This window comes from Triticum urartu, chromosome 3A (genome assembly GCF_056163025.1).
Source record: "Triticum urartu cultivar PI428250 chromosome 3A, HENAU_Tu73, whole genome shotgun sequence".
Taxonomy (NCBI): Eukaryota; Viridiplantae; Streptophyta; class Magnoliopsida; order Poales; family Poaceae; genus Triticum; species Triticum urartu.
The window spans coordinates 397196311-397212180 of NC_141875.1; the positions used below are offsets into that span (position 1 = coordinate 397196311).

Below are 15870 nucleotides of genomic sequence, written 5' to 3' on the forward strand. Positions count from 1 at the left end.
AAATGTGAAGGATTGGAATAGGAACCGATTCCTACAAACCAAAGTGCTTCAAAGGGATTTTTGCTATGCAAACCATCCTTTAGAATTCCCACAAAATTCATGTAAACCAAGAACGACGGAATGTTTCCCGAAGAATAGAGGCCGCAGTAACCGCCAACCCAGTTTAGACCAGTCGAGTCGACACTCTTGTTCTGGCATCTCAATCGCCATCCAACAAATATGCAAAAGAAGAGCACTGGAGAATTTGGAGGCACACAAAGTGAAAGGGGAAATAAGAGCAAACGCAGTTTTGAAAAATGCAGTCAGAATCAGCAAATACATAAAGGCATCTGTGCTTGTGACCATTCAATGATAACAACACTCTAGAGTTTGCGCAGGCCACTACAGAGTATGGTACATTCTACAAGGATAGTTACAAACCTATCCAAGGGCACATGCAGCAACTGGGACGACATCAAATTGGGTTAGTTCTTGAACACAGATAGCTTGAAGACATTTTCGTTAGCTGCCCTCGTCATGTGTTTATCTGCGGCAGAAACCGCCCTGTTTCTACATCATACAACGTTGGCTGGAACCAGACGACAGATGTCCACAGGGACCAACTTGTAAAATGTGATGTAGAAGGAAGGTTGCTCCCTGTTCTCACTTCCAGAGCTTGACAAGCTTATCATGACTTACTGAAGCGACCAACCCTGATGCATTTGATGCAGCTAGGGCTGCAATTAAGCCGTCATGGGCGTTGCTGATGGTCACCGTATTCTTCTCCCTTATGTCCCAAAGCTCCAAGGACTGCAAGATATCAATGATACACAGACACAATAAAAATGTCAACACGAAATGGATCAACTTGGGCCTCATAAGTAACGACCTCATAAGATATGAGAGAGCTTACCTCGTAACAACCAATTACAAGCAATGACGGATAATTCGGGTGAAAAACACATGAATTGAACTTATTTCCACTGCAATTCAACTCATTCACACACTCGCCATCATTTCCTGAAGTAAATGACCACACCTTGACAGAATCTTCACTTACAGAGGCCAGATAGTCACCCGCAGCATCCCAACAAATCGACTCGATGTTCTTTATGTGTCCCTACACATGAACAAAAGTTCCTATTACAGTGAGCACCACACTGATGAAAGCAACGTTAATTGCGATACCAAGCTGACAACATCGAATTGTTCTGGAAACTTGGATCACAAGCAGGCAAGATACTCGATAAATATATTTGCTAATCCCCATTCATCAAACATTCGAAGGCCTAGCCAAACCAGTGTAATGATGATCTGATTTGTAGTGGCAACGGTCTAGCTAAAAGACATGGGCCAAAATGAACACTATTACTGCAACAATCCTATAATAAATCTTATACAGTATCATATAAGATCTGATCAGATAAATTCTCACACAAGTCCCCTTATCCATCCTAAAACTATTCCTGGCTCACCCCCAGCCCCACAAACTTTTTGTGGGTCTCACTATCCTGCATCACTTTACCCCCTCGCCAGTTTTTGTGATGCAAGTCTCTTCTGAAAATTTTCAAAAAAGATTGAAAAAAATTCATGTATCTAGGTTGTGGAGTAAGGTTTATGTACGTAAATGTTTGTTTAAAAATATGATCAATGTTTGGAATCGCATTTTTCATGGCAAGGTCCGAGGCTCCGAGCTATAGCAACGGCAGCTATTGCTAGCTATCGTGGAAGCTATTTCCAATAGCGTCTTATTGATCAAAATATTAATAATATCATATGCACGCTTAAAAATGTCAGTCAACAGAACTAAGAAACCATACACACACACACACACACATATAGCACCATGTCTCAAGTCTACAACTACCAAGTCAGTTAAAGTAGCATTACAACCATTCAAAGTAGCATCGGTCGAAACAAGATTTTGGATGCCATACTAGTAGGCTTTCTGATTTTTCAATTGATGTCTTGTATACTCGTATGCATATTCTTTCTGGGCTTAGTTTTATAACTAGAATTGAAAATGGTTGCTGTTTTGGCCCATTACCATCTACAAGGAATAGCTTCAGCTAATGCTGCTTTTACTCAAGGCAAATAGATACGCTAGAATAGTGATGCAAGGTGCCATAACGTAGCTATTAGGCTGCAAAAAAAAAACCTATAGTGTAGCAGTGGCTAGCTATTTAAAATACTGTGACCATTTACATACAACCTATGCAAAATGGAGGCTGCCAAATCAGCTGAACTCCCAAATGAGCAGAATGATTTCTGACAAACCTATGTTTAGTGTCCATATATGTTGCAAATAACCCAACATCGCAACCAAATTTTCTCAGTGTGTTTCTAGTAAGACATTTGTTAAATGCTACACAGGTGGGGGCACAGAAGAAGAAAAGAAAAGGCATGGTATAGCATAAAGTACACATAGCAAATACACAAGTAACTCTGAAAAGTTGAAAACAATTCAAGGATGTGTTTGACTATGATCTCTGGTAACGAACCTTTAAGGCATTCCTACACACTTGTAGTGTTTCTGCATCCAATATTGATATCATCTTCTCAGAGGCAGCTGCAAGATATTTCCCTTGACGAGGTTGATATCTCAACTGAGTTGCACCTCCCTGGGATAAGATGCCGATAACAGGAGAATGTTTCAGCGCATTATAAAAGAACATCCTTGACAAACAAGAAATGTTTGGGAGAGAAAAAGGGCTGCATACGCTGAAGACCCTAACACACGTCACACAGCTACCATTGTTTATGCTCCAGCAGCGCACTTCCCCATCACTATCACAGGAGCAAACGATGTCTTCTTTATTTGAATGAAAATCAAGCGACTTAACAGACGCTGAATGACCCGTGAAAGTGCGGAGTGAATAATCTGGCTGTATATAGTCAATTAATTAGTCAGTGCATTTTAAGGTATATGACATCTTGTGAAACGTAAGAGAGACAGTAGTTAGAAATAGGTATACATTGTCAGCATCCCAAACCCGCACAGTTTTGTCAAAGGAAGATGTTGCAAGGCGGGTCATGCTTGGGCTAAATCGAACATCTGTAATAAGCATCGAGTGCTCTTCTAATGTAGATTTGGGGTTTAGGGCATCTGTAAACCATAAAACAGCCTGAAAAATACGAAAGCGGGTATAAGCTTCCAGTTTCTTTAGCACCAGTATATTCACAATTACTTTTATGTTGGTGTCCATGCCTTTTTATCGTGGCCTCCGGTGGCGAGCAGTTTTCCGTCTGACGAGAAATGGCAACAGCTAACTTTGCCTGTACTCGCACGGGCTTTTGCAACCTCGGAGAAACCAGACCCTGCAATAAAGAGACACTGGGCAATGAGTCACCCCATCAAAATAATTTGCAACCGAGTAGAATGAAACAAGTCCATGGCACCCCACAGCATATAGAATCATTTATCAGCATACTCCTGTCCTATGTAGCAAATGAATCCCAGACCAAACACATCCACATTAATTCTTCGCCAAATCAGCTATTCTCCCATGTATTAAGCTCAAAGAAACCAATTAGTCCCAAAGAACACCACCTGCTAGGGGGCACCGCGTCACTTCCTGTCACCTTTACTGTCATCACAATTCACTACTAACCAGCAATGGATGTATCCTCCGCCAAATTAGAAGAGATTGATTCCAAGGGAGTTATGTAAGAATTTAACTTAAGGCGCATGCAAATATGCGATAGTAGTGGGGTAATGAAATGTCAAATTCTAAATTTGATTGACATTGAGCTTGGCAGGTGCTGCAATGGGATTTTGAGCAAAAAGGGCTTGATCAAATCACAGCGATGGCTCAGCAGAAGCGCCCCCTGGGATCTACTAGCCGCTTTTAGGTTTGGCAGGAATTGCCATGGATTAAGAGCGATTGCAAGGAATTGAGCTATATTCCCTGCTAAGTCCTCTTAATCCCTGCCAAACCTCTTCAAACTGAATAGGCCATAGGAAGTAGGTTTTGGGAAGGTGATACAACATACAACACGGAAAATTATTTTTCCAAAGTGTCCTTTCCTACAGTTTGCTCTCATAACCACAAGTATGATAGCATGCTTAGTAAACTGATAATAATTAACTACAACAGAACTAAAGACTCAAAAGCATTACATCTTGCAAAAGATACACTGTACACATTTTTTTATTTAACAAGTTATCTGATACAATCACGCGAATCAATCTCTCTCAAAGAAACAAAGGAATTGCAACTTGTTGAAACCAAGAATCACGCAGACATTCCAAAGGAATATGCGTGGGAAATACGGCGATTGTTACAGGTAGGCCAATCTATTTGTTCAGGCGAAAGAGTCAACTCAAGAAAAACCATGTATCAGAGGGAAACAAAACATACCTTTACTGGCATCAATGCAGCGTCCCATGGTTTCCCGAGGATCCATGTCCTCCTGTGATAAAAATGAGTCTACATTTTCATCCAAGGAGCCATCTTCCAGCAAACGGTCCACATCACCCTGAAATTAAGTACTTCTGTCATCTCACTGACAGAGGCAATGTGCTAATGACACTTTACAAGGAGAATGTCTGATTTCACAGTATAAATACCAGTGGGTTTACTGGAGAGGTCAAGCTTCCAGTGCCATCAGAACCAAACATCATCAATGGTTTTGATGGACCACCATTATGCAGCAGCTGTGGCATGGACATTGCATCTCCTGGTGTGTGAGTGGAAGGCGTCGAAGGTGCAGAACTTGGAGATGGCCCAGCAGTATTTGCTGTTCCTGAACTATTAGCTCTACTAGAGGAGACAGGTTTCTTTCTCTTCTTTGATGCCTGAACCACAAAGAGAACAATGTCAGTGTTTGAACCACTAAAATCGAATTAATATCAAATTTACTAATCTAAAACAATTGGAATGATTACCCATATCTTCTGACAGATGTATCACAGAACCATGAGTAATAGTGAAAGCTCAAAGGGGGCATACTAACCGCAGGACAACAAAAAACTGAAACTCCATAGGAAATTACGTACTGAACATCAGAGTAATACTTAAAACAAGTGGCAAGGTAGCATGGTCAATTGCAGTTCAAATATACTGTGCAAAATCTGAGAACTGCTAGCATGTCTTTACAAAGAGCAAAACAATGCTCTTATTGTCTTGTCAAGTTATCGTAGGTTACCAAATGTGTCTGCACAGAATACCATCCAAAACTTGAGATCCTAACACTTATTAAGCACTCAGCGCTGTAGTTGTATGTGGCCAATTTAAAACATGCGACTGAAATGAGATGCGTGCTTCATTATAAGATTGATTTATCGTTAATATCTCAATAAAGAGGCAAACAAAGGTATATCTACAACCATTAAGACCGTCACTCCTCCACATTGCAGCATAAATAAGCAGTAGTATGTTAGATTTAAAATATTAATATAAACATCATCTGCTGAAAACATTGTATTTGCATAACAGTAACATACTTGGTCAGCTACTACAAAAGAGTTTGGTATGCTTCCATCAATAGGCATGCATCCAACTCCAGGCTTTTCCTGTTGCTGGAGAAGCTGATTTGAGCTCTGAGATTGCTGACTGGAGACTGTAGATTGCTGAAGCTGTTGTTGCTGTTGTAAATGAGCAATTTTCTTCTACTACATAGAAACACCCATATAAGGAGAGAAAGAGCATAGTTAATAGAATAATAGAAAATAACTTTTCTGCTGTAGATTTAGCCATCAAAGGAACAACAGCAGTTCCTGGTTTCTAAGATTGTTTGCCTGGTCAGCTTCACTCATACAGGCAGTAATAGTATACAGATAAGATGATGAGAAAAGTACAACAGTTGCAGCACTTCAAATAGAAGGAATGGAAAGGTCTACAAAAATAAAGGAGTAGAAATCGTTCTCTGTTTAGTTCTTGAATGTATGAAAGAAAATGTTATGAAAGGAAAATACTGGTGGACAAGTAAAAAGGCCTAATGGATGGAAACTAAAGCTGAATATGTTTCATTTTGATCAGTTCTGAGTAGATGTGCCATTTGGCTAGGATGTTCGTGTTCCATCCTTCTGTAAACAAACTGGGAATACAGTCTCTGTATAATACTCTCTCCTTCCAAAAATGTAAGAAGGGGTATTAGTTTTCTCCTAAGTTAAAATTTTAAGTTTGACCAAGTTTACAGTAAAATTATCAGGATCTAAAATACCACATACATACACTACGAAAACATGTATGTTTTGAGTTCAGATTTATACACGCACATACATATTTATTTGGTATTGTAGATGTCGATCTTTTTCTTTGTATGAACTTAGTCAAACTTAAGAACCTCTTATTCAGAAAGAGAGAGTAAGAAACTAAGAAGCCTCATTATGGCTTCAACTAGGTAAATATAATACCTCATAAAGAAAACCTTATATTATGGATTCAGAATTGCTAATTTCAATCGACTGATTTTTAATTTGGCTTCACCGAATGTTTTGTCTGTCCAATCACGTGCTGTGATTGAACTCCCAGTTTGTTCATGTATGTAGGGTAATAGCACTCCCTCCAAGCCAATAGTATGTATTGTGAGTGTTTATTTATTTTGTTTACGTGTGTTTGGTATAAGCATTCTCCTCACAAGCATTCCACACTGTTTCAATCATATTTTTTATTCACATGGGTTTACTATTCTAGTACTACTGTTGTTACAGTAGTCATGTACATCAAATACAGTTTTCATTACATGTATTTTTGGTTGGTAGTTCTGTGTAGCTGTTATCTGCTTGTCAGCGGTTGAAAAAGTTGAATGAAGGTGAATTCATTTTCAGTCGATTGTCAAATAGACAGTCCCGTGATTAGCTGCAGAAAATTAGCCCCTGACAGGTAGGACGTCATAGAACATACCTTTATTAGCATGTCTATATCTGTACGTGATCCACCACTTTGGCTAGGAGAACCAATATTTGGAATAATATCCCCACCACTGTTTGTCTGCCCATCCTGCCCCATGGCCATATTTCTATTGTTAAGAAGCATCCTTAATCTTCTGGTATCAACATCACTAACTGTAGGGGAAGCCATGTTTTGCTGCGCTTGCATCAAAAGCTGATGTTGCTGTTGTGGATTCAGAAATTGGAGCTGTTGAAATTGTTGTTGTGGAGATTGCATAAATGACTTCGGCTGCAGGATACCAGAGCGAAGCTGGTCGAGGCCCTGGTAAGTAAAAGGTGTATATGTTACAACAGAATTTGCAAGATAGCACCCATGTTAGAGCAATCAATGTCAATCACATGGTTTAGAGTATACTCAGAAAGTACACAAATTGTTTGTTGCTTCCCCAACTGCTGAATGCACACGTGCGCTGCATAACAGCCCAAAGAATTCATTGTTCACAAACTGCAAAAATGTGCTTGCTAAGGATACCCCAGAATCAGTAACAGAACTAGAAACTGGCAACAAGAGGGCAACATGTAACGAACAAGAGCTAGGTCAGTAGGCAAAAAATCACAAGCTTCCTCAAGCAGTGCAACCATTAAGGTATGTGGAGACGTTGGTATTTTCGTTCAGAATGGCCACCAAGGCCACCCAGCAGTGGTTTGGCTACTGCCGGAACAAACCGATCCGATTGCGGGTTACTGAGTTGAACCTCATGAGCACTAGATTTCAATATTTTGTACTGTATCGGTTAATGGAATATCACACCCCTCCCTCCCTCCCTCCATGTTGCAAGCATTCACAAAGTGGATCTTCAGGTGCAAGTACACATCTTGCATCTGGCACTCTACCAGAGTGCCACGCAAAAAAGAAAAATAGTTGATGTTAGAAAGTTAAATATTCCTGGAGCGTCTGCACTTGGCAAGGGTTTATCATACGTCACCAGAAAAAGGAGGGGCTACAATTGCAGTTCTATGAAAACTAAATTATTTGTTTAAATAATATAACTGTGCCCCTGCATTATGCAGCCGCATCGAGCATGTGCCTCAACCCCTATGCATATAAACAGCCAAAACCGAATCCACAATAGGACCATAAATCATAAGCAGAGCACATACACGATAAGAAATAAAGTGTGGTCATAAGATAAAACGTACCGTGAGTGGCCAACCTTTCAGAGTCAAATTGCTTCCACCTTGACTAGATCCTGTTTAAAATGACATCTGAATTAAGCTTAGCAAACCAAGCACTAAAAACAGTTTGAGTAAGAAAATAGTGTAAGCTGAAGTTTGAATAGTTAACTGACGCAACAGCAAATCCAGGCAATAAGCTGGACAAACTATTACCTTGGACACCAATGAATGATCCCTCGGGACCTGCACTTCTGGGTGTCAAAACTGGATTGATCTCAGTTTTGATACTCTGTAAAGAATAAAATATGATAGCAGATAAGAAACTAAAACCTGTAAGGCCCGCTCTTCTCTATCTAGTTTTGGCACTGGGCATAATTACGAGAAGCAATGAGAAAACTATATGTAACCTGTTCTTGCATAGGCATTTGTGGGCTTCTTGCCTGAACCTGTTGCAGAGCACCTGACAATCCACCAACAGCTCCATGCAAAATTTGCCTATCAAAGGTAAAATTTCAATACTATTTGAAAGCAAATGCACCATATCTTATTTGCATGAGCCAACATGAACAGTTATTCCTTATGGTTTGATTAGCATTTTTACTCTAAGGCCCAATCATGATTCATGACTCATGGCAGGTCATGGACTCATGGTACTTCCACTACTGAACGAAGTAACATACCTTCTACGTAATCAAAAACTGTAACCTTACAGTTGTCTGCTGCTTATCCACAACAACATTGCAAAGCACTAAAGTCTAAACATAACCTATAGCAGTCATGTGAAGAAAAGAGTGTGATGTGAACAGTTGTGTCCTGTAGCAACAGAAAGATATGTACCCTCCCAATCAAAACATAAAAGTTAAATAAGTATATTAATTTTTATAAATAACGATTTTTGTCCCGTATACTAATCTACTCCCTCCATTCCAAATTAATTGAGTACTAGCTTTTCCTAAGTCAAACTTCTCTACATTTGATCAAGTCTATAGAAAATTGGGCCAATATTTACATCATATATATATTACAAAAAATATTTTATGATACTCCCTCCATCCCTCATGGCGCCCTCATTATTGGTGATCCAATTTTCACCCACAATATATAAAGTATATGTCATATTGTCATTAATATTACACCATTGGAAACTACTCCCTCCGTCCCACAATATAAGATCGTTTTTCAAGCTAACATAACTTGAAAAAACATCTTATATTGTGGGACGGAGGGAGTACATTTTAATACTAATTGAACAGCATAATTTTGTGACCTATAACCTATGATTTGTTGGTCAAATTGATGGCAAAAATTAAACCTCGAAATACATGTGCGCCATGTAAATAGGGACAGAGGGAGTAGATATAAGTAGACTAATCTAGTTCCGTAGATAGACTTGGGCAAATTTGAAGAAGTTTGACTTAGAGAAAAGTTAGAACTTCAATTAATTTGGAATGGAGGGAGTGATAGTTAGGCATGTTCGGCAGTATACAGATCTTCTCCGTATTTGTGAGGAGGACCTGATATAAAGAGGCCTATTGCGACCATTAAGATTAAGCAAGAAATATAATTAAAACATCCTCTGTCAGGGACTTCATCCTCAAGGCGCTGTCGCGTCGACGAAACCACTTCATAGCAATAGCACAAACAGAAGTGTAACATACGTTGATCCTCGAGGTACAATCAATTGATGAAAAAAAAACAAATTCAGAATGAAAGTATGATTAAAATTTTCAAATGCTCCAGGGCTACTATGATCTGAATTTGGACAAAGAAAGATATACGAAGTTTCCAGGACGAACAATCTAGAAAAAATAAGGTAAATTCTCGAATGCACCTTGTGCTTAATGTTTTATGTGCCTGTTCGATCACAAAGATGACAATCATGCTACAGAGAAAGGAGAAATCCTAGCCCAGGATATAATGCAAACGAGAGCTCTCCAACAAGAACTATGCACTCATAACAATTTATTGTTTTCCCTGATTTCCATTTTCTACCGTCTCATGCAAGCTTGTCAATGCACACATAATCTACAAGTTCAGAAATTACCCTGAAGATTGTCCGCCTGCGGCTGCTTTCAACGACGTTTGGTTTGGATCAAGTGCTTGGCCAGCATTTTCCCCATACCTTTGCTGCACCTGGAATTTTCACAATACAAATAAACATTTTACTGATTTTCACTGTTCTATAAGGGGGTTTCTACCCCACCTAGGCGGTGTTTAGGCACTAGGATCACCCATCCAACCTTGCCCGCCCAGGAGGCTACCTAACCCAGCTAGTCAGTGCCTAGGCACTAGGCGCCACCCTGCTGCCGTGCTTAGTGCATTTCCAAATAGTGTTACTTTCGCGAGGAATCAACCAAAACATAAGAAACAAGATCCAGTAGGAGTGATACCTTCACCGATGCCTCATCCAGAGAATCCCTTTGAGAAGGGAGCTTTAACCTCTCCTCATACATTTTTGCTGCCATAGCATTCGCAGTTGCTGGGTTTTGTCGCATTAAAGGATCAATTCCAGAAAGCCCACTTGCAGTGCCATTAAGAAGATTAGAACCATCTCTACGCTGCTGCTGCTGCTGCTGTGCAGCTCTCTGTAACAACATTTGCTGCATTTGTATTTGTTGATGCTGTTGAGATTGTTGCTGCTGCTGAGATTGTTGTTGGTGGTGGTGGTGGTGGTGTTGCTGTTGTTGGTGTTGTTGTTGTTGTTGCTGCTGCTGCTGCTGTTGGTGGTGCTGTTGTTGCTGCTGCTGCTGCTGCTGCTGAGTTTGCTGCTGAGATTGCTGTTGTTGCTGATGCTCATGTTGATGTTCCCTTGCTTTCACTAACTGAGTCTGACAGGGCACAATAAAGTATATCTTCATTTGTATGAACTTCTATGGGTTCTCCTAAAATTTACTTGAAAATATGATTTTTCTAGTTTTATTTTATGTTTCATAATTTTCCGAATTTCATGGTTCCTCTGATATTTTTAACTGGTGGCTGCTATGCTTGGTGCAGTGTAATGTGTAATGTACCCACCGCGATCCCAGTTGTATCCTTCCAGAGGAGGCGGCCTTGAAATTTCTTAAACATTAACAAAAGTTGAAGCCTATTTACCCAATCGAAATGTTCTTAAAAAGAAATTTGGACCAATTGACAGATGAAGAAACAAGAAGAAAGATGCAAACTTGGGGAGTGAGAAGAGAAGTCACAAGCTTGGGGAAAAGAGTAGCATCAACAGGCTAATTGTAGAGAGAATTAGGTGTTAAAGCTCAGAGTAGTGGAGAGGAGAAGAAACAGAGCTCAGATCAGTGTAGGGAATAGGAAGCATTGGGAAGGAAGGTAATAGAGAGCTTTGGAAGGAAGGTAATAGAGGGGTCAAATTTGGCAGATCTATAGCTGGCCACGTCATACTAGCGGAAGTGATACAATCCTGTTCTCTGTGATATTTTGGTGGTACAAAAATGAAACAATACATCATTGTGGTATTTTCCATTTTTCCTTTTAGAACCAGGTTTTTTAAGTTTTACCCATGAAGTGGATAATATATTATAGAAAGAAAGAGCAAAGGTACGTACCTGAATATATGATGCTGCAATATCTGAATGCTTCTCATTTGTTCTTGCTATGAATATATCCCAAAATACCGACCACCATTCAAAAAGGAAGCCACCAGGAGCATCAATTGCTATGAGAAAGATAACCGCAGAAAGTGAACAGTAGCACTCGATATGAGGAAACTAAAAACCTACTTACTAAAATAGCTTCATGTCAACTTGCTGAGAGGTACATACCAACTGGATCTGGTGAGACCTTCCCTTCCGTTTGGAAGGCTTTTGCAGTTTCCTGCAAATTTCTCTTCACGAAATAGTCATATATGTAGACATCCAACCTGTTTTATTAGACAATCAATCGTTTATTTCTGGAAATGGATGTTGAAGTTTGAACCAGATAAGTTCGAATTCACAAGTAAACTGTCATCAGAAAACGAGGAATGTACTGCATTAACTTTATTTTATGTTCTCACATTCTCAATAACAAATTAATGATGAGCTAGAAGCTTAAAAAGCAAGTCCTAATGTGTTCTATACTAGCGCTTTAAAAATTGTGACCTTTTACTATTCACATAAAATATTTAGGTAGAGCAGCCTACTACACATGAACCACAAATCATTACCACCAATCATCGTTAGTAGGCGTGGCCACAATACAGATGGCCTCGTCAAAAAGAAAAAACGCTCCTCACGTCGCTCCCCAGGGCGACGCCAGGGGCCCAACCCTAGCGCCGCCAAAAGCCCACCTACCTAGGCGTCTCCCCTACTGTCGTTGTTGCCGGTGTTGGCCACGGTGGCGGCGGGCCAGGCGCTGAAGGTGCCTGGGTGGGTGGTTCGCGGCGGTGACCCCATGGTGCGGCTAGGGCAATGCCTGTGGGGAGATCATGTGCGACGGCCAGGGCGGGCGGCCCTAGTTGTGTGGCGATGGTTGCCGCCTCCATGGCATGTTGCTTCTTTGGCGACAGTTGGTGGCGGTGGGCCGTAGATCTGATCCTTGCCTAGATCCGTCATCGGTGTGGCTCTTGGTCGGCCGGCGGCGCATAGGGCCGGTGAGGGGCAGCTGGAGTCCCATTGCCGGCGTTCCGGCGGCTGCGTGCACCTTCACTGCGCGGCTCCGCACAGATCTAGTCAGCTGCGGGTTTGGAGTGGTGCAACTGCCCGTGAAAACCGTGTTAACTTCTCGAGGGGCATCGTTTTGGAACAGGTGTTGGCTAGAGGAGCCAGGAGGTGGAGAGGTGTTGCATCTACCACATCGACGACGGTTGGTCTTGGCGGCGTGGCGCAGCTGAGTCTTGGCTACGGACGCGGGATGATGGACGCACGCAAGGTGGTGGCACTATTTGGCGTCATGGTGATGTCAACGACAGGCCCGGTGAGGGTTATGCATGGTCCCTGTCCTGAAGACGGCGGCGGCTTCCGGAGCATGCGCATGCAGTGCATGAGGGTCTATTGGACCGGTTTGTGCTCCCGGCTCGCTGTTGGGCGGCTTGGTGAGGCCTCCGGATCTAGATGGTGGTGCTTCAGTGAGAGGTCAGGACACATGGCCCTGATCATGGCAACTCCCATCATTGAGCTTGTAGGGTAGCGACAATAGTCACAATCGAGATGGCTTTGGGTTGATCGATGTATTCTTTTTGTCAGGCTTCCTTGAATACAACACCAACAACAAAGCTTCAACAAAGCCTTTAGTCCCAAACAAGTTGGGGTAGGCTATAGCTGAAACCCATAAGATCTCGCAACCAACTCATGGTTCTAGCAGAAGGATAGCAAGCTTCCACGCACCCCTATCCATGGCTAGTTCTTTGGTGATACTCTAGTCCTTCAGATCTCTCTTTACGGACTCCTTCCATGTCAAGCTCGGTCTACCCTGATCTTCCATGACATTATCAGCACGCTTTCACCGTCTGCTATGCACTGGAGCTTCTGGAGGCCTATGCTGAATATGCCCCAACCATCTCAGTCGATGTTGGACAAGCTTCTCTTCAATCAGTGTTACCCCAACTCTATCACGTATATCATCATTTCGGATCCGGCCCTTCCTTGTGTAACCACACATCCATCTCAACATGCGCATCTCCGCTACACCTAACTATTGAACATGTCAGATTTTAGTCGGCCAACACACAGCGCCATACAACATTGCAGGTCGAATAGACGTCCTATAGAACCTGTCTTTTAGCTTTTGTGGCACTCTCTTGTCATAAAGAACGCAAAAGCTTGGTGCCACTTCATCCATCCGGCTTTAATTCGATGGTTCACATCTTCATCAATATCCCCATCCTTCTGCAGCATTGACCCCAAATATCGAAAGGTGTCCTTTTGAGGCACCACCTGCCCATCAAGGCTAACCTCCTCCTCATGACTAATAGTACTAAAACTGCACCTCATGTACTCGGTTTTAGTTATACTAAGCCTAAAACCTTTCGATTCCATGGTTTGTCTTCATAGCTCTAACTTCCTATTGACCCCTATCCAACTATCATCAAATAGCACCACATCATCCGCAAAAGCATACACCATGAGATATCTCTTTGTGTATCCTTGTGACCTCATCCAGCACCAAAGCAAAAAAAGATAAGGGCTCAAAGCTGACCCCTGCTGCAGTCCTATTTTAATGGAAAAGTTATCGGTGTCGTCATCACTTGTTCGAACACTTGTCACAACATTATCGTACATGTCCTTGATGAGGGTAATGTACTTTGTTGAGACTTTGTGTTTCTCCAAGGCCCACCACATGACATTCTACGGTATCTTATCATAGGCCTTCTCCAAGTCAATGAACATCATATGCATGTCTTTCTTTTGCTACTTGTATCTCTCCATAAGTTGTACGAAGAAAATGGCTTCCATGGTCGACCTCCCAGACATGAAACCAAACTGATTTTTGGTCACGCTTGTCATTCTTCTTAAGCGGTGCTCAATGACTCTCTCCTAGAGCTTCATTGTATGCTCATTGGCTTAATTCCACGATAATTAGTACAACTCTGAACATCCCCTTGTTCTTGCAGGCTTTGTTGAATAATTTAATAAAAATGGCTGTGTGCATCATTTTTTATGCAGAGGCCGGGGGTCTCAGCCTCCTTTTCAGAAGAAAAAATTGTCATTAGTAGGCTTTTTTTTGCGAGAGAATTATCATTAGTAGGCTTGTGAAACTGCAACATCCAACGAAGCTACTTTGTGTTCAGCCCTCGTGAAAATATTATCAATTAATACAGAAGTACTAAAAAACCATCGTTTCACAATGGATTTTGACAAAAAGCGCAAACTCTAACATCAAAACCTAAGGTTCGGAACCAAATTAATTGTATACTAAAATCACTAATACAAACATACACAACAGTCTAGTAGGGAAGTGAATTTATACAGGACACAAACCGTGCCTGCAATTACTCGCTAAGCTGAGCCTACTGGGAAAAGAGGAGCTAAATGGAAACCGCTGAGAAATAGGAACTCCCACAAAACGATATTCCCCTCTCTCTCGCTGCTCGCAGGTACTAATCTATCACAATGCTCGCCCAGGAAGCACCGTGACCGCAGAACTCCACGAATCAACACAAGGAAGCATGCAACAAACCAAAGATTTTAGAAGATATCCTCACATCTTATCCGCCTCCCAGTTGGTCTGCGACTGGGACTGGGACTGAGACTGAGATTGCGACATGGCTCCGCACCCGGCGCCACAACCTAGCAAATCCGGAGGCGCCCACGAGAAAGGAGCCCGGCCAGGGTGGTGTTCCCCCCCGACAAGCGCCTCCGCCTCTACGGCGACTGGGCGCGGGCAGTGACGCGCTAGCTCCCCGCAGCCGCCGGGGAAGGTGGGCGCGCGTATCTCTCTCCCGCAGCGAGGGCGAGCCCTTAGGGGTGGCTGGGTGGGGGAGGCGAGAGGAGAAGGTTGGATGCGTCTGCAACGGCGGGACGGGAGGAGAGGGTGGAGCGTAGGCGTAGCAGAGAGAGGTGGGAGAGAAGTGGAGAGGAAAACAAAATCGACGAGAAGGAGAGGGGAGGGGGATTGGCCGCGCTGCGTGTACCAGAGACTTGTATGGAACTGATGGTTTGTGTATGACGCATGGGTCCAAGAATATTAATTCCGTCAAGGGGCCTACTGTCAATTCTTAGGGTTCAGCGTGGAAGCCATTCATACGCTTCTTTTTTCTTTTCTTTGCGGAGCTTTTACATCACGGAGGCTACTAGTAGAAACATAGAAACATGGTGATAAATTGCATACTTCCAAAAGTGCTGCGCAGCACGCAAGTAACGCACATCGGCACCACAACCGAAGAATTTGACTTCCTCAAAAAAAAAATGACATCAAATTTGGTCCCAGACGACGCCCTATATATGGTAGCTTTG

General features: G+C 42.1%; 1 protein-coding gene across 2 annotated transcripts; it reads right to left on the reverse strand.

Moving 5' to 3' along the window:
- Window positions 1-260: 260 nt before the first annotated feature.
- On the reverse strand, window positions 261-15531 carry LOC125529837 (transcriptional corepressor LEUNIG). Of its 2 annotated transcripts, XM_048694259.2 has the most exons (18): window positions 15120-15530; window positions 11761-11858; window positions 11545-11654; window positions 10381-10818; window positions 10035-10123; window positions 8398-8485; window positions 8204-8279; window positions 8015-8064; window positions 6828-7136; window positions 5426-5590; window positions 4550-4777; window positions 4341-4458; window positions 3188-3297; window positions 2955-3104; window positions 2700-2864; window positions 2481-2600; window positions 893-1099; window positions 261-789 (listed from the first exon to the last, which is right to left on the reverse strand). In XM_048694259.2, exons 1-18 carry the CDS (start codon window positions 15179-15181, stop codon window positions 643-645), a joined length of 2730 nt encoding a protein of 909 aa, XP_048550216.1. In that variant the 5' UTR covers window positions 15182-15530; the 3' UTR covers window positions 261-642. The 2 variants fall into 2 exon arrangements, with proteins under 2 accessions (XP_048550216.1, XP_087403327.1); XM_087547201.1 differs by having other exon boundaries at window positions 2481-2864; window positions 15120-15531.
- Window positions 15532-15870: the final 339 nt, after the last annotated feature.